This window comes from Puma concolor, chromosome D1, assembly GCF_028749965.1.
Source record: "Puma concolor isolate L17-30 chromosome D1, mPumCon1.1.hap2, whole genome shotgun sequence".
Taxonomy (NCBI): domain Eukaryota; kingdom Metazoa; phylum Chordata; class Mammalia; order Carnivora; family Felidae; genus Puma; species Puma concolor.
The window spans coordinates 43,289,105-43,316,718 of NC_141676.1; the positions used below are offsets into that span (position 1 = coordinate 43,289,105).

The 27,614-nt window shown below is 34.3% G+C and overlaps 1 protein-coding gene across 30 annotated transcripts in view; it reads left to right on the forward strand.

Moving 5' to 3' along the window:
• The window catches only part of SOX6 (SRY-box transcription factor 6), a 717,975-nt gene that overhangs the window by 346,249 nt on the left and 344,112 nt on the right, over positions 1-27,614 (forward strand). For all 30 annotated transcript variants that reach the window (XM_086677891.1, XM_086677876.1, XM_086677881.1 and 27 more), the window contains one exon: positions 11,690-11,897. In XM_086677891.1, the coding sequence (XP_086534017.1) occupies positions 11,690-11,897 (208 nt within the window). The remainder of the gene's footprint in view (positions 1-11,689; positions 11,898-27,614) is intronic.

The window sequence follows — 27,614 nt, forward strand, 5'->3', positions numbered from 1 at the left end:
TTCAAGCCATTATTGCTTTTGTTAATATACCTTTCAATGTGATGACACTTATTTTTTTATATTATTAACCTTTTAAGTATTATTTTGGTATTACTGCATTCTCATGACCTCTAGGCATTATTTTTCTAGGTGATGCAAATTGAGTTCAATAATATATCTCTGTGTAAACCACATTCTCAAATCCAAAGTATAAATTATAAACCTTTGCTAATAAAATTTTACAATCAGGTAAAAATTAGAAATGAATATTTATACATTTCATTTATCTTCTTTATATTTCATTACCATCCCAGAAAATGGGAAACCTTATTTAATAAAATGATTGGGAACTATTTTGTAAACTTTTGCTTTCATTATAATTTAACTCTGATTTGTTTTCACTGCTGGTGTACTGAGAGTACCTAGAATACAATATTCTCAAGTTCATCAAACTTCTGGGAAGAAATGTGCCCTCATTTAAGCATAAATAGATTATGGTGGCATAATAGAAGAGATTCATTTACCTTGAAACACACAAAATGAACATTTTTTTTGGCAATTACTGTTATTTAGGAATTTTTTGTTTAGCTCTAGTGGTGACCTAGTAGCTTTTTTACAGAAGGACTGGGTTAGCTAAGATTAAGCTAATGTAATCCATAAACAAATTGAGAAAAGTTTGCTCCTGAATTCAGAGTTAATATGTGGCCTTCAGTTTTTGAAATTATTTTGTTCCTGGTGTGCTTCTACCAAACATACCTCTCTCATTTTTTTTTTTTTTTGTTCTTATACTGGCATATCTTGTATAGGGGTTGATTATAGTTTTTTTTTTTTAGCTTTCTGAAATTGTGAGTAAGAATAGAGTTTCGCTGTCCTTTTGACTACTGTCCTTGAAACCATGAGGATGCACACAATAAAGCAAGGAATGACCTGAATCTGAGTTTTTTGAGTATTTGGAAGTTAGAGAAAAAAATGTAAATTCATGCCTATGTTCCCTACTGGCTGCCCCTCGAGAAAGAGCCTGGGCTCTAAGACTGTAGGTGAGCCATCAATTCCAGGTTGTGTGCTGCCCCCAGGTATAGCAATGTACGGCTTCCAGACATTGAGGGCATCTGAAGACAGAATTAGACTTCTACTTACTGCTTTCTGGTAAATTGGTGACATTTTTGTGCCTACTTTCCCTTTCCCTGGAAATGTAAATACAGATAGATAGAATAGATGTTTTATTAGCAACACAGTCTCTGAGGTATCATTTTTAGTCTCTTTGTACTTGTTCTGTGTGTTAAAAGCTTAAATCAGAGAACTGGAGAGGTGATTTTAAAATTTCTGGGTTACCAAGAGTTTCTTGTTAATCCTTTACATGTATGAAATTTGAAGGCTTTTGTGGTATAATTCTCTAAATTGGGACCCTCACTGGACAAGATCCAGTGAAGAGAGGAGGTGTTGGAATCCCCAGAGCAGTTGTGAGGTCTCAGTGTGTATGACAGAGGCAGCAGTTTGTTCTCTAGTTGTTCATCTCTGGACAAACGAGGCCATGGGAGGACTTCACTGTTAATAGAGCAGGATCTCTGTTAGGTAACAAACGGATTTATAACAGGACTTGATTGGGATCTGGTCCTTTTTAATATTAAGAATTGTGAGATATAAAGGGCATATGCTGAACTATTTTTTATGTGACCCCAGTCTCATCATTTTCAGATAGACAACGAAGACATAGGTAATTATTATACCGATATTTGTTTCCGGGGGGCTTAATTACTACCCTTTCCCTAGTGAGTCCCAACTACCTTACCTTTTTTCCTCAAAGTTTTAATATCTCATTTTTTCTGAAGCTACTCTGATACCCTTGAATGATTGCAGATCCCTTTCCCTTACAATGGCCCAGGTTTCTGTCTTGAATTATGGGGCGGTTTCCCATAAACTGGATTAAATGGCATTTCAACAGATTACTTGTGTCATACTACAAGCTCTTCTCTTCCCTGTTAATTCTGAGCCAGTGTCATACAAGAGGTCCCTGGTGCCCCGATTCTCCTATTTTTAAGGCTATTTGCCTGTTTGGGGTATAGGTTAGGAAGGTTTTTTACTTCACCTCCTTTGCTTCAGCTTCAAAATTCTGGTGTCTGGGTTTGTCCACTATTTCAAAGGGCTCTTCATTATTCCTCATTCCTCATTTGGGTGATAGCTAAATGGGTTCCTGGTGATCTTACTGATACCTGGATCCAGTGATGTACATACAATTTAGGCATCTACCATAGCCTTTGGTTCATTTAAAGCATACTAGCTGCTTTGGTGATTCTATATAAAAAATACAGTTATTTTCATAAGTGCACTGGTATCTCTTTAATGGGGAAGAAAGAGAAAAACAACTGCAGAAAAGGACACCATGAAGATAATAGACTTGACACTAGAGTAAGTATTTATCTCATAAGAAAAGCTCTGTGGAATTGTTTGAGACTTTCCATGCAAAGAAACTTGCTCTGTTAAAACTTGTCCGATTATACTTCTCTAACTTCTGCATAATCACACCCCTTATTCCCTAAAGCCTCAGATTGTAAAAAGCAAGCAAATAAACAAAAATTCTTGATTTAGTGGAAATGTCTTCCTTGAGATTATTTAGAGGAAACATAACTTAGAGGAAAAGACATTGCCTTATTTATCTCTGTCACTAATTTGCTGTGTGACCTTACAGAAGTCACTTTATATCTTTGGACTTCAATTTCCTCATCTCAAAAATGAAACATTTGAGCTGTAATCACCAAGTTTCTTGCTGCTTTTAACTTTCTGGGCTTCAAAGTTGAAACTGTCTTAGCCAACTCAACCTAGCCCGGTAGTGTTGTTTAAGTTGAGTGTCATATGGTAGTTTGAATACTAATGAATTGCTAGATGAAAGTAACTGTCTGGAGTTGGTAGGCACACAAATCAGCTAATAGCTGAACCTTGATAGAATGTTGTCCCATGTGCCTGAAAGATCTTACTGTTCCATTACCAAAAAAATCATAAAATATTCTCATCTCTGGGGCTGCCTGTCCCGTGACATTAGATGTTTAAAGTATGATGTCTCTAAGGCAGTGGTAGTGTGCCTTAATTCTCTGTTGTTTAGAATATTGAGTACATTCAGTTCAGGGTACTACTACTTAAGAGCGGGAGAAACAAATTAGAACACACTCAAGGGAGAATGATCAGGATGGCTGAACCATGTCTTATGAGGAAGAAATCAGAGATGTTTTGCCTAGAAAAAGAGAAGATATAAGGGTAGTATAATAGCTGTGTGTTTTAAAATGTTGTCGTTCTGAATGTTTACATGGGATATAAGAAAGGTTGAAATATTATTAATATTTTATTAACATTAATATAATAATATTCTATAATATTCTTTTGTTAATATTCTTATTAATAGGAATGTTTGGCAACCCTCCACAGATGGAATGGACTGCTTTGGGAGGTATGGAGGTGTTTAAGGAGAGGCCAAAAAAATTACTTGTAAGAGATATTGTAACAGTGAACATCACTACCACCAACATCACCATTTAATGAACACTTACAATGTTACAAGCACTGTTCTAAGAGTTTTTATTTTTATTAATTCATCTGTTTTTCATAACAATGCTATGAGATAGGTTCTGTACTGCTGTTATCACTCCCATTTTATAGATGGGGAAATTAAGACACAGATAGGTTGACTAACTCACCTGTGTTATATGGCAGGTAGATGGAAAAATTGCGATTTAACTGCAAAATCTGGCCCAGAGAGCCTATGTTTTGTTAACTATTTACCACCTTTTTCTGCACAGGGTATGAATCTTAGGTGGGATTGAGCAATTGGATTTTTAAGGACCTTTGAATCTTGAGATTTTGATTCAATATGTGAGGGTGGTATGTATAGATGAGGCAAAGCTTTTCTATGTGCTTGTCTTGACAAGTTGGGGAATTTAGTATTTTTTTCTGTATTTTATTTCCATTTATTGAATATCATGGTGATGAGGAAATTTAAAAAAACTTAGTATTGTGATTTTTTTCTTTGAATCAAAATAACACTTTTAAACAATAGCTTTTATTTATTAGACTTGAGGAATCATGACACTGTAGTAAATAGTGGTAATAAATTTATATTCTGATGAATAATGAATAAATTTATTATTATTAAACAGTATAATAATAGTGTAAGGTGGCATGGTTTTGTGCCAACTTTGAGAATGCTATATAAATCTAATATATTCTACCAAGTTTCAGGGCTTTTTTAAGTTTATTTATTTTGAGAAAGACAGCATGAGTGAGTGAGAGTGGGGCAGAGAGAGAGGAAGGGACACAGAGAATTCCAAGGAGGCTGTGCACTGCCAGAGCAGAGCCCAACGTGGGGCTCAAACCCACAAACCATGAGATCATGACGTGAGCTGAAATCATGAGGCCTGAACCCATGAACCATGAGATCATGACCTGAGCCAAAATCAAGAGTCATACACTTAACAGACTGAGCCGCCCAGGTGCCCCCAAGTATCAGTTTTAATAAAAGAGAAAAAGAATAAAACTTTGTTTTACTCTTAGAGTTAATGATACTTTTATCAAGAATAACCTGCTGTTAATTGGAACCAAATTCAGTATTTTCATTTATTTAAGCTTCCTTAAACCAATGCTTTTCCTAAAATATGTCACATTAGAGAAAAATGTACTTCTTCCTCTGAGAAAGAACCTATAAATGTTAGCAATTTAGTTTTCAGCATATTAAAAAGGTTACAGTTCCTTTGTTAGCAAGAAGTTATTGGAACCTAGATTAGGTAAAGCTTTATCTGTCAGTCACCCCAGAATACTGTAGTAGAATATGTGTTATACCGCACAGTTGTCAGGTAGTTTTGGGCTCATCAAAAAAGAGCGTTTGAAGTGGGGAATCAGAAAAAGCAGTACGTATCTAGCGCATATACATATATATGTGTATATATATACATATATATATCTTGATATATATATCTTAATTAAAATACATTAAAATACATGTGTATATGTAATGTAACTTGAATGCTTAATTGAAACTTAAAATATATAAAATGCAGTGCATACAAAAGGAGGGGTGTAGAGCCATCTGTTCTGGCAGAGAAGACTGATCACTGACATGGCTGAATTGGTAGTACACCAACTTTTAGTTGGTTTTATTATTGTGTTTAATTTCTTTACAGACATCGCATCCCATTAATTTCCTTCAGTCAAAGACTACCAAGAACACACCTGTAATGGAACAAATTGGTTTTATTACTCATTACAGTCGGGAGAACACACACCACAGGGAATCATCGAATGCCTCAGTAAGAAAGTATTCAAAAGAACATTTTGTAGGATTTGGGTTTTGTTTGAATGATTTGAGGTAGGGTTTAAGGAAACAGAATCTTACTGTAGACTGGAGGCTGTCAGAAATCAGGGACAAACCTATAATTTGGTATCCCAATAATCTTATCTGGGGAGGGGCAGGTAGACTAGAATGAGGATAAAGCTGTAATTGGAAAGGCAGTATAACTGAAATGGAAAACAAAAACAAAAACAAAATGACAACAGGAGTGCAATAAGACTGGACACATTTAATTCAGCCTTGCTAGTGGGTGGAGGAAAGAGTAAGAGAGGGTAATATTCTGTCCCTACAGTTAGGTTGGGCAGCAGGTAGGGAAGTTGATTCATGCAGCTGCATAGAGAGGCTATTTCCTAATCATTTCTCCTAGCACCAGTGACTTCCATTTGTATGTAGGTTTCAACTCCATTATGTAGGGCAAGATTCCATTCCTGACCTATGGTCTTTGCTTGTCTCGGTTCCTGACATCTTGTCTGACTTTTGCAACCTCAGCCTACAGTTCTCCTCTGTTTGCAGTTATGACTACCCTTTCATATTCTTGGTCAAGGTGCAGTTGGCAACCCAGATGAATTAGAGCAGCAGTGTACTGTAGCTGCTCCAGGACAGAACGGAGATAACCCATATGCAGTTAGGTTAAGTGGGAATTGATAGAAAGTATCCCTAGAAAAAGCTAATTACCAATGTTAAGGTTACTGGGGTTTTGTGAGGGGTCAGGTCTTGGAATTTGTTTGGGATGACTTTATATTAGTTTGTGATTTTTTGAGCATTGATATAGAAGAGAGTAATGTCATGTAGTATTTATTATTATACTTAGATGAACAAGAATAAATTAAAACCTAAAAATGGTGCCAGTGGTCATCATGACTGTATTTTCAGAATTAAAAATGGAAACACAAGACTATTGGACAAAGGGCGTTTGAATTTAGTAAGAGTAGTTATCATTGTTCTGAGCCCTTTATATACTATTCATTTCTTACAGCAACTATTTGAAGATATAATATTAACTCCATCCCATAGAAAGGCAGAGTCTAAGTCCCACCCTCTTGACTATGTGCCAGCTTTGGTGTCTTACTATTGAATAGATTGCACTGACAGTCACATGGCATGACTCTTCAGACTAGGTTAGAAATAGTGATATAGCTTTCATCTGACTCTTTGTAGGGGTATGCACCCTTGGCAATCTGAGCTACCATGTAACAAGTCCAACTAGTCTGAAGCTAAAATCTTGGAGAGAAATATCATATGAAGGGATCACATAGAGATAGAGGAAGATGTCCAAGAAACCCCAGCTTCCAGCTCCACACTCTTGAAGTGCTCCCATTTGTGAGTAAAGAAGCTTTGAGATGACTCCAACCTTAGCCACTGACTTACTGGCAACCTCATGGGAGATCTTGAGACAGAATCACCCAGCCCAGATGCTCCCAAATTCCTGATCCACAGAAACCATTAAAAAAAGAATAAATGATTATTATTGTTTTAAGCCCTGTCTTAGGGTGATTTTTATACAATAGATAACTAATATAGGGTACTTCTTGGTAACTCTTAGATTAGGGTTAATAACAAAGTGGAATTCCTGTCTCAAAGTAGGTAAAGTTCCTCTCTGGCAATGCAAGGTAAAAAAAAAATATTTAGAAGGTAGGTGTTATTGGAATTGTGGCATCTTTTACTGTTGAGAGTGACTTTATTATGGCCTTGCGGAATGGGAAAAGCACTGGATTTAGAGTCAGAAAACCTACATTTGAGTTTTAAACTAGTTCTGCCAGGTCTACCTGTGTGACATGAAGGAAGCTACATGACCTTCTGAGTGTCACTTTTCTTCTTGCTGCAAATGAAGATATGGAACTTTGGTATTCAGTTCTTGGCAACCCATTTTTAGAACAACATCTAGAGACTCGATTGAATCAGAGGAGAATGATGAAGGGTCTGGTAATCATGTCAGATGGGAAATGGGTATAGAAACTGGAGGAGTGTCACCTAGAAAAGAACTATTAATTCAATCCCTCCCTTAAGATATTTGAACAACTCTAATTTACAGAAGAGAAAATAGATTGATTTTGTGCATCTTTTGAGGGCAAATGGGAAACAATGGGTAATAATGATAAGGATCTAGATTGTAAGGATTCCTTTTTAAATAATTAAATTTATTAGAAAATACTATTTGAGAGGCTTGATTATTTTTCTGGGTTCAAATTCAGGGAAATTATAATATACTAACTCTCTAGATATCTTCAAGAAGACTGATTTTTTTCTCTTAAATTCTATTTTATATTTCCTTCAAGAATCCCTTCATAAAATTATTTTTGTTTTTCTTTATTACATAAACTGTGTTCATCAATGATAAGTTAGAAAACACATAAAGCAAAAGGAAATAAAAATTACCAGTAATCTCATTGCCATTGAGAGATCACTATAAATGTTTTGGTGTATATCTCCCAGTGTCTTGTTTGTTTGTTTTGTAGCCATGTTTACCCTTATGCACACATCCAACAAAATTGAGGTTATGTACTAATCTAACTACAATTATCCTTTTTTTCCCATTTAATACATATTTATTTGTAAATAAATTATTTCTACAACATTTTTTGGTATTCGTATTCAACCTTGACAACAATATTTATTTTCTCTTTAAAAATAGTATTTATAATAGAATATTTGCAAAATATGGATGACTTCAAAAAGAAAATTAAAACTACCTATTATCCCAATACTCAGAGGACTGTTAACATTTTGTTGGACATTCTGGTGTCTTTTCTTCTGTATATAACTCTTCCTAAAAAAATGTATACTGGTGTTTCTCACCAACATGCTTTTCACTAACAATACGTTATGAATATTCCCCGATGTCACTACATTTTCTGCAAAAATATGATTTTTAATAATATCAAATTATTCTACCATCTGGACCAAACCATAATGCCCTCAAATGATCCCTACAATTGGATATGCAAGTTGCCCCTAATGGTTCATCACTATAAACAACACTATATTCAGCGTATATAATATTGTTTTTAATGGCTGTGTGGTATTCCATTGTGTCGCTATGTCATCTTTTATTAAATAAATCCTTTATTTTTTTAATGTTTCAGTTCTCAATATTTTGCTTAAATAAGCAATCCTGTCACTATTAGAACAAATCTTTACTCCTACCAGTATTTTTTTTATTATTCTTGACATATTTGGTGAGGAGTTGTTTCAAGTTCAGCAGCTGGTGATGTACTTAACATTTTGTGGGATGCTCTGGGGGCATATTGAAGAAACATGAGACATGGCCCCAATCCTTCAAGTGTTAAAATTTAGTTGCAAATATGACTAATACATGCAAAATAGTAATGAATAATTTATTGTAGTATATTATTAAATGCTAAGTTGTGTGGTTCTGATTAAGTGCTTCGATGTGTATTTCAGGGGGTAGGAGGGTAGTGAGGCCCAGGATAGTCAGGCAGGACTTCAAGGATGAAATGCAGTTTGATCTGAGCTTTGAGGAGTGGGTTGAGTGAATAGTCAAAGAGAATGTGGGCCATTCTAGAGGAAAGGAACATGAAGCACAAAAGCTCAGAAATGTATATATTTGATATATTCACAGTACCATGAGAAGGCTATTTAAGTTTAACATCTTTTTATTGCCACTGCTGAGCAATCAGTTTTGAATAACAACTTCTGAAAAATCTGAGCAATATTTATTTTAATATGTTTTTTCCAGTTTATTGAGATGTAACTGACAATAACATTGTATTAAAGTGTACAACGTAATTATTTGATATATGTATGTATTGTGAAATGATTACCATAATAAGTTTAGTTAAAATCCATCACTTCACATGGAAGTGTGATTTTTTTTATTTGCTTTTAATATTTACTTTTCTATCCCTTCAGACATGGAAACATCTTAATTAAATATTCCTAATTTGTGAAAATTGCTTATGTTTTCTACACACTTTGCCTGATGATTTTTTTTTTTTGTACTACTGTGTGGTTTTTCAGTCATCTGCATATAATATTGTATTGTATTTAATTCATTTCCAGCAAAAAAAAAATGCTTTAGATAATCTGAATCAATGTTATTCTATTTCTTATGTTGGGACTGGGATCCTCTTAAATAATATTTCAAAAATGATCTTCACTGTTAGGCTTGTTGATGCCACTGAGGTTGGGAGAAAACAAATTTATAGTAAATTGTCTTTGAAAGAACTAATGCTAACTCAGGCCCCATATGCTTGGCTTTTGTGATGTTCATTTGTTCAGTCATGTTATACAGTGGTGTTTTCACAAGAAAGAACAAAAGAAGAGAAGTAATCTCTTTTATGTAATTTTTAAAAATCACAAGTAACTGGCCTTCTTAAAAATGTTCGTAATTATATCCATATTATAACATTAAGGCAAAGCACATTTATTTTATTGCCTTCATAGGGAATGAGAATTAAAGGACCTATGCATCAGAATCACTTAGGATGTTCATCAAACTTCACATTCCTGGGCCCTACTCTTGGCAGTATAGAGGGAGGTGAGGGAATCTGCATTTTAACATACTTGTAGGGAATTCTAAACATTGAAGTTTGAGGACTATTGCTTTGAGACCAAATACTGTCTCAAATCTCTCCTCCACAGCTGTGCTGCAGTAACATGCAGCAAGACTCAACAGATATCATTGGGCATCTTTCCTCAAACTGAATTTCCTAGGACCTGTTTTGTTTTTAGGAAATTACATAATAAGTTGAGCTTCTTTTTTCCTTAATAAAACTTACTTAAAAGTTAAAAAAAAAGCAAAACTAAACAAAACAAAACTATAGATCCTTTGTCAAGTTTTTTGTTTTTTTGTTTTTTCCTAACTTGGCATTATTGGCTTTTATCCAACAGTACTCTCTTCATTATAAGTGTTTGGACTTAGTACCACTTTACTCAGATGAATTGCCTATAGGTCTCCATTCATGAGACCATCATTCCTTAAGTTTTAGAAAGTTAAAAAGTGAGGGCCAGAAATAGTAAAATTCACACCTTTCCATTGTTCCTAAGGTTGGTATAAGATGACTTATATGATTTAAGTCATTGATGATTTTATCCACTGCCTATGTCAGTGCCTAGTGACATATTGCAAGTAATTGTTACTTAATAATAATCCCAACAACCCTGAAAATAAGTTTTATTCCTACCTTGTACAATGATAAAAATACTAAATGCCTAGCATTTATTGAGTATAGTTATCTCATTTAATTTATATGGAAACTTACTTCTCTACGCTCCATTTTCCTTTTCTCCCCCTTTCCGTACCAGTTATTACTGTAACTTTTGCCTCATATTTCTTCCTCTACTTCTTAAAGCTTGCTGGGCTTCTTTGTGAAAAAGGAGAGAGATATAGGAGCAATTACAATTGCCACGCTTCTGATGAGAATCACAAAGACTAGCTCCTTTACATAGTTTTTTGTTGGGCAAGAGAAAACCCACGCTCAGACAGATAAGGTGAATGTAAGGTTACTGATGGGTGATGGCTAAATAATAGTTGTTTCCAACACTCAGTTCTGATTTAGAGAGATATAAAAACATTTTTTTCCTGTAAACTTTTAGGTGTTTATTATTTTCAGTCTCAGATTTGCATTTTTTCCTTGCAGATGAATCTGACCCTCTTACCAGTTAGCTAACTTCTCTGTACTGTGAAGTAATTCTTGTGCAAATATTTCTGTAACAAACTCAGCCTTTTTAAAAACAACCAACCAAACAAAAAAAAACCATGAAAGTAAACCACTTTTAAATGTGTGTGACTATGTGCTAAAATACAAGTGGTGAAGATAAGGAATAGAATGAGGCTTTTGTAACTTTGACAGTTGTGTAGCTAGGAAAAAAAAAAAAAAGATTCTGCTCAAACCCCAGTGCACAAAAATATTCCGGTTGGCTAACTTTGTGGCACTGATTTAGATGTTTTATATGTTTTCTGTTGAATAATTAATATTGGATATTGAAGCTAATTTCTCTTTTGGTTCTAAATCCAAGGATAATGTTATTGTGATGTACATATTTTTAGGCTGTGGGAAGAGCATTTAACAAAAGTGCCAAAGGAAAGGAAAACTTTGTCCAGCTTAATAATTAATAATTATTGAATCCAAACTATTTTAAATGAAAGGTGTAACAATAGGTAAAGTGTCCATATTAAGATGAAGTTTTTGAACCACTTGGATTGGTTTCTAATAAAAAAAAAACAGTTTGAATCTGCAATTTCAGGGTAGTTCTTTTGATAATTGCTTCTTTCATGTTTAGTATTTTTAAAGCAGAGACGGCTTAATATTTGTTCATCTAAGCCTCATATGCTGTCATTCTGAGTTTGGGATTTTTCTCCAACGATATGCAGAGAAACAAATGTTCTAATGGTTTTATTTTATTTTGTTTTTCTAGGAGTCAGAGAATAATAAGTTATGTTCCCTATATTCCTTCCGAAATACCTCTACCTCACCACATAAGCCTGACGAAGGGAGTCGGGACCGCGAGATAATGACCAGTGTTACTTTTGGAACCCCAGAACGCCGCAAAGGAAGCCTTGCCGATGTGGTGGACACACTGAAACAGAAGAAGCTTGAGGAAATGACTCGGACTGAACAAGAGGGTATGTGTGGACTTAACTGTTGGGCTTTATTCTTTTAAAGATTCCAGGCCTTTTAAAAAATGTGTGGGATTTCAAGGACCAAAGCAGTGCGTAATTGGCACTAGCTAGGAAAAAGTTATTCAGAGGTTACCATGGTGATGGCAGATTGTGATCCATTGAAAGTATTAAGCAGATAGCTCCATTTTTCTAAACTTTGTGCATTTTATTTGGTTCTTATGATAACAAATTAAGGTTTTAAACTAACTGCAAGCCTTACCCTTGAAAAAGATGTAGTATGGGAACTTTTGCAGCTGCAACTTAATTTTTCATTTCTCTCCTTCACTTCCTTTTAATGGATAGTGTTTTATTATGAAAAGACCAACTGTTTAAAAAGAAAAAACAAACAAACAAAAAACTAATTTATTTATCATTTTTATAAATATTACAAATTTATAAATATTATTCTTTCACCTTCAAATGTTGTAGAATTGAGAATTGAGGTTTCTAATATTGTGAAAGCTAAATGCTCAAGGGAGAAGTGCTGTGACACATGACATCTGTTGCAGCGTCCCACATCTCACCTACCTTCTCCACTCTCTCAAGAGTCCACTTAGGTTCATGTAGGTCCTAAAAAACAAATGAAAAAAGACTCTATCATAATATTGTTAAATTGAATAAATCAAGCCTAAGTGACTGCTATACTTATGTGTGTCCTTTCATTCTTTATGTATAGATTTTAGACTTTGAAATGTAGGGCAGTTAATGGTTCTGTATTTATTGCTAACATAAGTTAAATTTAGACTTCTGTGACACTATCAAGAAATGGGGATATAAGGGAATTTTTCATATAACTTAATTTTATTCCTCTAACGGCTTAAAAGTTTAAAAGTTTCAAATCAATTTTTGTGGATGTGTCCATCACATCAACACAAAAGGAGTTTCTAAAATGTATTACACACTTACCTAACTTACCAACCAGATTATATGGCACAAATGTAAATGCTTTTTGATGACTCAGGATCATGATGCAATAGACTATGGACTCCAATCTAACAATTACGTGACCCTGCATTAATTCTTCAGTCTCCCTGAGCCACAAAATGTAAAATTTGGGATGGTACTAATACTTGACTTGGAAACTCAAAAATTTTGAGAATTAACTATAATAATGAATATAGAAGTCTCTTATGAACAGTAAACTACATAAACTTGGGGTATTGTGATGATTGTCATATTATAAATGTCAATTATTTTATCATGCTATAATGTAATGATGCCCCTAGAGATCATTGAGATAATTAGGACTGTTTGGCCTTATGGTTATTTCTCTGTAATTATGAAACTTTGGAATACTTGTGTCTGCTTGATATAGATATTTTTTTCGGTGCATGCGTGTGTGTGTGTGTGTGTGTGTGTGTGTGTGTGTGTGTGTGTGTGTTGGTTTCTCCTTTTTCAATAACAGGTTTCAGGCTGTTACTTTTTGCTTTGTTGTGAAAAATTTCTAATTTCTTTCATTTTTCATTTATAAATTATGAAAATATATGATCATGACCACTGGACCATGTGTAAAATATACATATATATATATCTGGGTGAGTTGCTTAGAGATTCTGGGTAATATACATGATTTTAAGTGCATGGGCTTCTCCCTGCTCAGACACTTTATTTTCCCCTACTTGGCTATGTTCTAGAATGATTGAGGCTGTCAGATCAATAATGTCTGATTGAGATTGCTAGATTATTTTTAATTATGATTTCCAAAAAGATGGTTTTAGTTCCATAAGAAAGAGGGTTTCAAGATACTTTAGAGAACTCTTTAATGTAAAAATAAAGAAATTGATTTGTGATGATTTTTTTTGGTGTGGACTCCAGGAGAATTTGAAATAATTTTTATCTTGCAAGTCATGGTTAGTTTTCCGTTCTTTCTCCTTATTACTGTGTGTCGAAGGTTTGATACAAGAGAGGCATTTGCAAGATGAGACCTCTCATTTAAGAGTACTTTATCACTCACTATATTCCTACTATCAAAGAATATTTTTATGTGCTTTACTGAAATTTGTTTTCAGTATATAAACTATATACACTTTAGGCATCAGAAAACCAGGCATTTTTTAGTGTGTATTAATGTGTATATTAAATATAAATATGAAGTGATAAAAGTAGGTTCTTCAAACTTACACATTCTACAAATCTGGAAGGAATGCTGAATATAATGTATGAAAGAAACAAAGCTCAAAAGGTTTTGACAAACCGAAAATGTGAACTTAAAACTGACCCATCAAGATAAAATTTAATAGATCTTCTTGTCAAGTCCAGAGAGTATGACCAAAACTCCTAGCTGCACAAATAATTACTGAAGGAAATTCGAGTAGCAGACATAGGAATTTTTTAAAAAGCTTATGAGGTTTAGGTGGCAGAAAGTGCACTGGGGTCCACATGATGAATATTGCCCAAAATTTGCCAATGCTGCCTCAGTCAGCATTACTAGAATTACAGTATGTAGCATTCAAGAAGTGGTAGTCCCATTGAACTCCCTGCTCAATAGAATGCATCTGAATTATTGTGTCGGGTTGAGAATTACCACACTTTAAGAGGGACTGGAAAGCATTGGGATATTCTCAGAGGAGAACAGGTGACATGATAACAGACATACAATTATATAATAAGAGGGATGTTTGAAGGAACTAGTATTATTAATCCCAGAGAAAATAGATCAAGGATGACAGGATGGTTGTCTTTAAAGATTAAAGTCATGTGGAGGAAGAATTGGGTTCATTCTATGTAGCTCCATAGCGATAGAATGAAGATCAGTGACAAGAAGTTGCAAGGAACCAGATTATCATTTATAACAAGATTGTCTAACAGTTGTACCTGTCCATATATGGAAGATAATAAATTGCCCTTGGAGGCTTGTGGCAATCTTAATTGCCATTTTAATAGGGCTAGGGGACAGGAGATTGGTCTTTTCCTAATGCCAAGGCTCTATGAATTTTTATGAAAAACAATATGCTTATACAATATTTTATAGTTCATCATATGTATGTATTTATAGTTCTAATCAAGAACTACATAGTATCATGATTACTTTTATGTAAGTTTTCTTTTTATTTTACAAGGTGCTGTATTAGAACTGAGGAATTCTTATCTGTTTACTTTTTTTTTTTTTTTTGCCTTGGATTCCTTTGGTAGTCTGGTGAAGCCTACAGGTTATTTTTTAGTTTAAATAGATAAAGTAAAATACATGGGATTACAAAGAAAATGAATTATATTAAAATATTAAATAATTTTATAATTTTGTGATATGGTAGAAAGTGCTACTTTACTAATGTATTAAACAACAAGATCTAATGGATAGACTCAAAATATCAAAATTTTAAAGTAGTGATAAACATAAAAGACATTTTGAGATATCGTTAACAAGTTCAGTGCGATCTAAAAATACATTATAATTCTATCAGTTACAGTATCACTACCAATATTTTATGGCTTGCTGCCTGCATCCACAATTTGAGGAAGTGCAAATTTTCAATTAGAGGTTAGTGAAAAAGAATTTTTTCCAACCAGGTTCACCATCCAAGTTCCCTGAATTCTGTAGAAATGAGAAAAGAGGAAGGGGTGCATATGGGAGAGTTATTAGGAGATAGAATTGTTAGGAGTTGACATTTAAATGAGGAGACCAAGGGAGAGGAATGGTTCAAATGTTGCTCAGGGTTTTTAAAACTTTGTGTGAATAGGAGGGTGTTAATACAATTAATAAAAAAAAAAAAAAATAGAGGAACATGTTTTGGAGATGGGAGCCATGAAGATTTCTATTTTTTGAGTTTGTTTCCTAATTTAATGACCTGCTTGGAGCAGTAGTACAGAATAGTATAACAGAATTTCTGATTCTATGACAGCTGTATTTCAGGTCTAAGGAGGTGTAATAGCTCCAACATTTGCCTGGCTTTGACCCTTTAAAGCCCCCATGTCCCTCTCCTTATGTGGGACAGCTCTTATCCCATGGGACATAGCAGAGCTTTCAAAAGAGCTTACTCACCTCTCTCTCACCTCTATTTCCTGGTTTGAAGGCCATACCTCATGAATGACAAGCCTGTGTGATTGACATAATAAATGACTTTTCCTGAGTCATTCTTGTCCTGGAGAATGTTTTGACTCTATCAGGCTAAAAGCCTCCCCCCTCACTTCCCCTCCTATACCGGAACTGATCTATTAAAAGTTCATTTATTATGGCCTATTTTAAAACAATATCTACATGATAAAACAAAACTCTTCACATAGCATTAGGAAAGTTATTCTCTTACAGGCAGATCCTTTCATCAGCCAAATAATTGTCCAGTGTTTTATCTGCCATCCCTCAAGAAATGCCTTCTTCAGAGCAATGATTTGACTGGATTGCTGAAACAGTGATGAACAAAGGTGTTCTGTCTGAAGTGCCTCTTCTGAAAGTGAGATTTGTGGGAAAATAGACAAGGTTTCTGTTTTTTTGTAAATGTAACCTTGATTTTTTGGTCATAGGTACGTAGGAAGATAGATGATAGATAGGTAGATAGATAGATAGATAGATAGATAGATAGATAGATAGATACATGGATAGATGGATAGAATGAATACAGAATCTACCTTTTAAAATACTGTTGATATTGGTGGGTAGAGTATGCAGAAAGACTTTGATTATAGGTTGAGGTTAAAATGCTTCCAAGATAAAAATCCTTCAGCTGTGATTAAATGATGAATTTTAGTTATCCTTGTATCACCCATCGTGTTGCCAATGTTGCTGGGCTCTAACATAAGCGACAGTTGTCAGAAAATGAATACTTTAAAAAGGACTTCTATATCTAAATACATATATTTAATCAGAGAGTCCTTTGGCTTCTGAAAATAAGTTGTCTAATGAGAATTTCATTTGAGCAGCTGCGACTGAGGAGGTCAACAGGCATTGCCTAGGAGAATATGGCCCAGCTGGTTAAATCTGGTTGTTGTCGTGATTTAAATGGTCAAGTGCTGCTTGTAATCCAGGACCGTCTGTTTGTAAAGGGAAGAGTGAGTGCTTCAGCATAATGTACAGCTGTTTTAATCTCTCTTTAATAATAGTGCTTCAGCCACTATCATGTCTTGTGTATCATACTACTAAGTATATGATCCTAGGCTGGGTAAACCGGTTTGGGTCAGGTTCTGGAGGCATGTGAGCTTGGAGAGAAAGGGATACAATGATATAAACCTTAACTCTCTGACAAAATAAAATCTTCTTTCCAACTTTTTGGCTCTTTTAAAAGACGTATTCTTTAGGTAATAATTATTGTGATCAAAAAGGAGTGATATAGTTTGTAGCTAGATAGAAACATTTGAATGAGTGAACTCTCTTTGATAGAGGCTGTAAACTTAATGGAAAGTATGCAGGATCGGTACAGTTGCATAGAATATACTTTGGACAGAAATTAGAGTATTTGTCCAGTGCAATTGTGTGCCACAAGCTATCATGATGGAGAAAGTATGTGGTTTCATTTGACTGTGTATGTGGAGAAAGGGCAGGAGGAGCATTTGAGCTTTGGATTCCTGGTGGGATAGGCTTTCCAATGGATTATGCAGCTGTTACCCTGCACAAGAATGAACACGTGTTTATGTGTATATCTGACAGATTATTATCATTATTCACATCTCTAAACAATAATTTGGATTTTTACATATATTTTTACTGAATTATATTTAGTTAGGATATATGTTGGTATGTATTGCTTATCTGATTGCTGTTGCTGTGCTAAAGAGGGAATGTGATGTAGTTTCAGCAATGGGGAAACTCAGTTTTGAAAATCATGTTTCTGAGTGAGCTAGATCTGTGTTTGACCATAAATTCTATTATTTAGAGGGACCGTAGAGTCTACTGATTGAGAATGTGGGCTCTGGAGCTAGACTGCCTATGTTTGAAATTCAGCTCATCATTTACCAGGGGGATGACATAGGGCACCTACCTCTCTGTGCCTCACTTTTCTCAATCAGAAATTGGACATAATTATAGTGCTGTCATAGGATCAGGATTTAGTTAATTCAACTAAAGCATTTAGAGCATTACCAGCATATAGTAAGTGTTCAATAAATGTAACCAACGTTACTTTCTAGCTGTATGACCTTGAACAAATGACTTAGTCCTTTTGTGCTTCAGTTCCCTCATCTGTAAAACTAGATGAATGGTACCTACTTTGCAGGGTTGTGTGAGGATTTCACACATTAAATAGATAAAACACATAGCTTCTATAATTGTAATTATTACTACTGTTGCTATTGTTATTATTGGAAGAAACATTTTTGAGGGAAATATTACAGGAATCTCTCTCTCTCTTTTTTTTTTTTTTTTTTGGCCACAGACAGAATCATAGGAAATGTCCCATGGTGTTAGGGGATTTAGCATTTGGCAGCAATGATGTTCCTGTTTTCTGGAAGAGCAATTCAGTTTAACTCTCCTTTCAGGCTTTTTGGAAAGGCTGATAGTAAAATTTCCCCACTGGAAGCCAATCTTCCCTGCTGAGAAATATGCGGAATATGATGTTGTCAGTGAGAGAGGTTGGTAGAGCCTTGGATGAGGTTTTCAGATAGTACCCAGTTAAGAGCAATGTGTTTTTGTTAGAGAAAAAAAAATCTATTAAAAGCTCATGCTAAAAAAAAAAGTTTAACTTTCATACCATGCTAGAGCATCAAAAGAATTTTTTAAGGCAAAATTTATGGATGTTAGGTTTGCCACTGTTGTGATTGAAGGGTTATATTGGTGAAGCATTTAGAATTCGAGATCCAGACCCTTCTTTATATTTCTCATTCATGGAGGTTATAGGAAAGGCTTTGGATTTTGCATAAGAAACACATTAAGTATTCATTACAAATGCCCCCAGAATTATTATTTCAAATAAGTTGGAAATTTCAAGTCATTTCAATGCTGAAGTTCCCCAACATCACTCATAATCTAAGTGAAGAAGCAATCAGGTATTCAGAGCAATGCTGATGCAACTTCATTTCATTTTTTCTTCTTTTTAAAACACTGCATCTTTCCTTCTTATGATATTTGTGTCCTCGCTCCTGTTTTAAAGAGTTTGTAGCATATTCATAGCAAATGCAATCTAGAACAGATAATTTAAATAAACATACTTTCTGAAAGTCTTTTCCAATTAGGGATTACAATGTGCTAGAACTACTGGTGTTTGAATTATGAAAATCATTATGTTTGGTTTGTTTTTGTGTTAAGTATATTTGCTTTCTAATACTCTGGAAACTGGACATCCTCTCATATAACTTTATAAAGGATATAATCAGGCTGAATCCGGTGAGCCCCAGGCGTTCTGGACAAATCTTGGTTATTTTAATTTGCTCTTGTTTTACAACTCCCATTTACAGTGTTGGCAACATACTAGTTGGTTGAATCTTTTTCTTAACTTCATTTTGTGTGCCTGTTACTTTGAACAGATACTTCATATTTGTTGGTCCATTTCTATTTCTGCAGATTTAAACGTTCTTTTCTTAAAGCTCTTTCTCGAAGAATGTTAAGAACAGATACAGGCAATTGCTTTTGACTTTTTCTCCTATTTACCTGGGAAGCAAGAAGGTGCTCTCCTGGTATTTTGTTGTTTAGAAAAAGGATGCAGCTTTCTGATGGTTTATTAAATAAGCCATATTCTTACATGGTTTTTGAACCTGTAGAGTTTGAATGATCATTGTCATTTCACATTTCTTTCATTGAAAATTAATTAGATTGACTAATTCAGGATTTATTTTGGGATTCTTAAAAGTAATAGGAGGGGTGGTTTTTAGATTCAAATTCTTTTACTTTTATAATATGTATATAAAATGCAAAGAAAAATGAATATAAAAGGAAATGGTAAATTTAAACATGTATTTATTATGTGATATGTGATACATAGTATAGGACATACAAAAAAAATGCCTGTGAATTCATCATCCAACTTAATATAAATTAGTAACACTACTGAATCTACCTGTTTTGTTCACCTGTCCAATCTCTGTTTTCTACCTAGATGTAACTATTGCCAGAACTTTGTGTTTATCATTTCCCCTTTTGTTTTAAAACAGTTTTATGTGTCCCAAAATATTGTTGTTTAGCTTTGTTTTAGGACTTTGTAAAAATGGTACTATACCATAACCTTCTATGTCTTGTTTTTTATACTCATAATTATATTTTAAGCTCAATGTTGCTGTATACAGCTCACACAATTTTGCTGTGTCTGGTTCATTTTCATTTTCATATAATATTCCATGTGTTGTTCCCTAGAATGATAGTCCGGAATATAGTCTCCTGTCTACTGTCTCTGGGCATTTGGATGCTATCATTTTCTGCTAGTACAAACAATGATGCTGTGAACATTCTTGCACCTGTCTTCTGCTGCACATGTGCATGAGTTATTCCCAGGAGTGGAGTTGCTGTTGACCAATTTTTGTATTCTTTTTCCATTCTGTTGGAAAACATTACAGAAAGAAGTTGGGGCTACAGTGTGTGTGTGTGTGTGTGTGTGTGTATTATAATCCTTGAAAGCTTTAACTTAACTGCCTATACCTTTTGGTTCCACCTTCCTCAAAATGTCTAGTACAGGTTTCTTTTTATCATTGAGCTTTTCAGAAGTTCACAAGAGCCTTTGATGGACCCTTCACTGCAATTTTCCTTTTTCTTTTGTTGTATCTTAATAGAATATCTTCAACATTTCTTTCAACTGTGAGCACAAGTGTATTGTCATTCTCTCACTGAACTATGATTACTAGATTTGTTAGGGAACACTGTTTTCCCATTTTGACTCCTTATTGACGTTTCCAGTTTGGTGTGGTATTTGAATTAAAGAAATTCCTGATCTGTAACCATCTCAGCTTCACAATCACTTTTTTTCTTCAATGCCTACTTCAAATTCCAGATTTGACTAGCAAATCTGTTGATTATTGCCACTATTCTATCTAGCCATTAATATTGAAATAGTTTTCCAGCCAGTTGACTTAATTTGAGAATCCATTGATGTACTGGCCTCGATTTGGTACATGTTCTTGTCCTGACTCTGGTAACTTACTAGGGTAGTACCTAATAATTAATTAATTAGTTAATTGATTGATCTTAGCAAACATTTCTTAATTCAGAAATTATGGACATTAGTCTATCATTAAAAGCCAAATTCTAAAATTCTGTGCTGCTTTGATTTTCTTCTAGAATTTGTATCTCAATTTCAGCACTATCAGTGGTTTTCTTTTTCAAACTATTTTCAGGCTAAAAGTCATCCAGATCAATCTTGTGACTCATTTTTCTTTTATTATGCTTGAAATTGCCCTTTTTTATTCCCAGTCTCTTTTTTCTGATGTGATAATCTTCATGAATATAGCAATAAAAAGTACCATCCAATTTTGGTGTGTGAAGAGTCACTGTCCAATGAAGTACTTACAGACAAAACCATGGATAATTGGCTCAGAAAGTGCCATATATGGTTTGAGAGATTGGCAAACAGAAGGTAGTATTGGTAGGATACCATGATCCAGAAGAAGGTAAAGGTAAATAATTCTGCCTTTGGTCTGGGCCTTCAAGGGAATTTATAGCCATAATTATTAACCATATAAGGCTATGGTTTAATGCTGAATAACTGTGACACCTAGACCTATCATAGCTTTCTTAATTTATGTTTTGAGGGTTTAAGTATAACTCAGGAGCCATCACTGAGAGACCAGACAACTTCCACAATGAAGTCATAATATACAGACCATCCACTAGCATTGGGAGTGCAGAAGTTAGAGGCCTGTGGGCATCCCTAATTGCTTTCAGATAATGAATTGAAAATGTGTAAATACAAATAAATGGTTAGATAAAAATTGAAGGTATAATGAAACTATGAAAAATAACTATGAAAAATGTGACAAAGTATTGAATTATTTGCAACAAAAACCATGCGGCAGCAACAACAGCAGCAGAATCACTATGCTAATGTATGACTTGTGAATGAAGGCGCCCTAGAGTTAATGGGCATTCTTTAGAGTAGCTAACAAACTGTGTACACTGGGGTCCATTCCACTCCGGAATGCAGCTGTAATTTGTTTAATTGGAACTTTTTAGCAGACGCATCAGAAATACCTCTTATCTTTAATTTTTTGCTGTGTCATAGATGGGAGAGATGGAGAATTTAAAAATTATTGCATAAGCAACATGTTATTTTGGAGCTATCTCTCTTTGTTTTCAGGTAGAAGAAAGAGACTGGGGGAAATTGCATCATGTACCTAATGTACAAAGTCCAAAAAATTATCCTTTGATATTTTTGATAGTGTTTGATTTTACCACCTATAGTGATTCAGTGTCATTTTGGAATACAGAGGACAGCAATAAGTTAATGTTGTTTGTTTATAAATATTATTGACTCAAATCTCATGTGTACAAAAGGCTTATGTATTAATTTTATTTTTTCATTATTTTTATTTAACCTTTAAACCCCCATTCTGACTAATAGCAGAAAGTCTGATCTCAGTTCCAAGTAAACTTCCAGTTACATTAGAATTTAACTTCAGTTGGTTAGAATTATGCCCCCTTTACTTCTTCATGATAGTCAGAGGGTTTAGGCATTTTACTAGCATTGGAGCATTGGTATCAGGTCAATGGTCATTAATCTCTATTATGCTTAGAATAAAATTCATTGCTTAAGATCCAAAACACTGTACTCTGGCTTTCAAGGCTCATTTTATGTTATTTTACCTTTTTCTTAGGCCATTCCAGCTATATTGGTCTGGTTTGTTTGTTTGTTTTTCCCTCAACCATGTCTTAGTCCCTTTGTACTTGATTTTCCATGTATCTAGAATGATTTTCCTTGAGATCCATGTATGTTGCCTCCTTCTTGTCATTCAGATCTCAGCTTAATTACCATTTCTTCAGGGAAGCCTTACTTAACCTTTAAATCTTAAATAGACCCCGTTACTCTTTACTATATTGCTCTGTTCAATTTTCACCTTAGCATTTTTCACTACCTAATATCCTCTTGTTTATTTGTCTTCCTTATTGTCTCTCTCACTCTGCTAAAGGGGGAAAGTCAGTGACAGCAGAGACCCTCTCTGATTTGTCCACTGCTATACTCCCAGTACCTGATAGTGACCAGAACACAAGATCCTTATTAAATGTTTGTTGATTGAATAAATGAGTGAAGGTTGTTAAATTATTTGAAGTCATGACTCTTGTTCTTACCTTGCTTTTCTTGTGTCTTCTTTGTTTCTACACTCAGGCCTCTCTTAACCATACCTTTGTCTTTTATAATATTACAAGTCAATATAGGAAATCAAAGGAATTTCCCTTTTTGTGGCCTTTTTCTTCCCTATATTGGTGCACATTTACTATTTAAAAGTCAGCTGCCAATGGGAATGTAATTCCAGATGTGATTCCATTTTCTGTTATCCACTAGATTAGACATACATTTCCTAACTATTCTGAAACTACAACCTTTAAGTTCTCATCTCACAATAAGTGTATGCAGGACTAGAACCCTTTCCATGAAGTTACACAAGTGAATACATAATTATTTCAAACTATGATGAAAACTGAGAGTCACTGTCTTTCACTCTGGCTATTCCACTCTTTACTTGCTGTCAGTAATAGCTTCAGAGGTCAGGGGTATTCTTGGTACCCAATGGGGACTAGCTTTGATTATTTTTTTTCTAGCTTAAAATTCTTTTTCTAACAGTAATATATATTATCTCCCACATCTGCTGTGCTTTTTCCTTTTGCTTTGATGTGACGATAACATGGACATTCCTTAGTCACATTAGAGCCACTACCCATCATTAGAATTTGATTCATGGGGGTCCATTTGTAATCTTTCTCTACTGAACATTTTGATTAAGAAACTTGAAGATGTAACAATCTCATGACAAGCTTTCTTATCTAGCAAGTCAGCCCTGTGTTGAAGTTGAATTAGTTATTTTGTCCAGCATACTTCATGCTCAGCCATTATCCCTCCTACCCAGAATAACCTTCCATCTCTCCTCTGCTTATCTAAATTTGCCATCTGCCTATTTTATGATATACTAAACCAGATCACATCTAGTCTTCTGCTAACTACTTTAGCCCTCATAACTTTCTACTTCTCTAAGATCTATGGAACCAAAAAGAAATCAAACTCATGGAAATCGCAAGTAGAAAAGTGGTTTCAGGTTCTAGGGGGTGGGAGAAATAGAGAGAGATTGGTAAAAGTACACAAACTTTCAGTTATAAGATGAATGTTTTGAAGATATAACGTATAATATGGTGGCTATCTTTAATAACACTGTATTGTATAATTGAAATTTGCTTAAATTAGTAAAAAATAGCAGAGTAGAACTTATATGTTCTTATGCCTCTCCCTGCCAAAATAGTAAATAGGTGAGATGATGAATGGGGGAATCCTTCCAAATATATACATATATCAAATCATCATGTTGTGTACTTTAGATATCTTACAATTGTATTTGTCAATTATGCCTCAATAAAGCTGGAAAAAACTGAATATCACTCCATTTATCAATAAATTATACCTTTAATTATATTGCTTGCTGTTTTTCAGAATGAGATATTTATTGCAATCATTATAGGTTAACATGTAGTTGTAAGAAATAATACCAAGAGATCCAGTATACACTTGGCCTCTTTTCCCCCAGTGGTAACATTTTGTAAAACTATCATACAGTATCACATCCAAGTTATTGCCATTGATACAGTCCACTGATTTCACTCCTATTCCTCCAGTTTTAATTCTACTCAGTTGTGTTTGGATATGTGTATATTAAGTTCTACACAATTTTATCACCTGTAAATTACATATATAGGTTCACGTATCTACCACCACAATCAAGATAATTGAGTAGCTCCAACACCACAAGGATTCCTCCTGTTCCTTTTTTATAACCACATGCACCTATCTTCCACTCTTTACACTTCTCACCCTCTATCCCAATTCCCTGGCAACCACTAGTATGTTCTTCAGTTCTAACTTTTGTCATTTCAAAGATGTTATATAAATGAACTCACACAGTATGTGCGTTTTTGCAGTTAGCTTTTTTAAAGTTCAGAATAATTCCCTGGAGATTCACCCATGCTGTTGCATATATCAATAGTTCATAATATTTTTTATTGCTGAACAGTATCCAATGATATGTATCATGTGTATCTATCACAGTTTGTTTAACCAGTCACCAGTTGAAAGGCATAAATTCACAGTTCAGTTTTCAGCTATTACAAATAAAGTTGCTGCAACATAAAGTTGTATGAACATAAGTTTTCAATTCTCTGGAATTCATGCCCAGGAGTACAGTTGCTGGGTTGTATGGTAATTGGTGTTTCGTTCTATAAGAAACTGCTGGTTATTTCAGAATAGCTTTACCATTTTACATTTACACCGGCGATGATCTAGTTTACATTCCCACCAGTGATCTAGTTTCTCTGCATCTTTGCCAGAATTTGGTTTTGTTATGTTTATTTTAGCCCTCCTGATAGTGTGTAGTAATATCTCAATGTGGCTTTGTGTTGTATTTCTCTTATGGCTAATGATGTTGAACATCATTTTATGTGCTTGTTCACCATCTGTTTATCTATCCTCTTTGGTGAAATGTCTATTCATGTCTTTTTGTAAATTTTTTAATTGCATAGTTTTTTACTGTTGAGTTAGGAGAGCTCTTTATTACTATAGATACTAGTCCTGTGTTGGATATGTGGTTTGCAAATATTTTCTCCCAGTCTGTAGTTTGCCTTTTAATCCTTTTTACATAGGCTTTCACAGAACAGAAGTTGACACATTTGAGGAGGTACAGTTGAGCAATTTTTCATTTTATGGATCATGGTGTCAAGTCTAATAACACTTGGCCTACCCCTATATTCTAAACATTTTTCTAAAATACTTATAGTTTAACATTTTACTTTTAAGCCTATAATCTATTTAGAGTCAAGTTTTGTATTAGGTGTGAGATTTAGGTCACATTTTCTATTTTCTTTTTTTTTTTTAATTTCAGAGAGAGAGAGAGGCAGAAAGAGGGAGAGAAAGAATCTTAAGCAGGCTCCTTGCCTACTACAGAGCCCAATGTGGAGCTTGATCCCATGACCATGAGATCACAACCTGAGCTGAAATCAAGAATTGGACACTTAACCAACTGAGCCACTCAGGTGCCCTTAAGGTCACATTTTTAGATAAGGTGTGAAGTTTAGGTTTCATTTTGAGTGAGCGAGGTCATAAGATACAAGATCGATACATAAAAATCAATCACAATTTTATATATTAGCAATGGACATATGAAAACTGAAGTTAAAAGCACAATACTATTTAGAGTTGCTCCAAATAAAATGAAGAGTTTAGGTATACATGTAAGGTATGTGCAGGATCTGATAAATGACAAAATGCTGACAAAAGAAATCAAAGAAAACCTAAATAAATGGCAACACATACAATGTCATGGGTTGGAAGACTCAACATGGTAAAGATGTCAGTTCTTCCCCAAATAACGTATATATTTAATGAAATTTCTATCAAAATTCCAGTAAGACTTTCATGTGCATAGACAAGCTTATTCCAAAATTTATATAGAAAGGGCAGGTCCTAGAATAACTGAGATAATCTTGACAAAGAAGAATAAGATGTGGGGAATCACTCTACCCAATATCAAGGCCTAAAGTATAGTTACAACAATCAAAACAATGTGGTTTGGGCAGAAAAGTAGACACATTGGTCAATGGAACATAATACAGAACACACACAACTGCAAAAATGTGCTCAATTGATTCATGACAAAGATGAAAGTGTTATTTTCTGTTTATCAATTTTGTCTCACTTGAAGATTTTAATTTCCTTGAGGACACAGACCATATCTTTGAGTCTATCTTCACAATGCCTAATATAGTTCTTAGTATATAATATACGTATAATATTTAAAAATCCGTTGATTTATAAAAGGTTTCAGAAAGATGAATACTACTGTGATTCAAGGGAGATAAATAGATTCAATTTTTAGGAGGTGCCTCTTTATTTAAACTAAACATACATATACACATTTAAATACATACATATATATGCTCATTATTTCCATAAGCATTTATTAAGCTCTTTCATCTGGTAGTATAGTGGGCCTCAGGTGGGGAGAGGTAAAAGTGGAGAAAGAGGAGGAGGAAGAGAACATGAATGCAGAGATGAATAAATACTGTTTTGTTTTTTTTTTTTAGTAACTCATAGCGAGGAAACATACACACATAGAGTACTTATATTAGAATAAGTGCTATAGTAGAAGTTGTTATAAAATGCTGTGGGAATACAAAAGAGGGCTGTCATTTTATCTAGGAGACCTAGGAAGGGTTTTATATACATTTGAGGTGGATTTTGATGAATTGTAAGGTATTCATAGTGGCCAAGAGATATAATAGAATCCCAGATAGAGAGAATAGCATTGTATAAAGTTTCAATGGTATGAATAAACCCATGAGTTTGGTGAATTCAGAGGTTCAGTGTGGCTGGGCAGGAGATAAGACTGAAAAAATAGATTGAAGCCATTCTAAAGAGTTTGAATTTTATCTTTTGGGTAGTAGGGAGCATCTGAGAAGTTTAAGTAAGAGGACACATAATATAATTGGACACATTTCTTATAAAAGAAACTTGTGGCATTTTGACTATCAGTTGGAAAGAGGCAAGGCCAAATGAAGGAATATTTGCTACTAGGCCATTTTAATGGACTACATATGTACTAATAAGAGTCTAAACAATTAAGGCAGTCGCAGGGGAT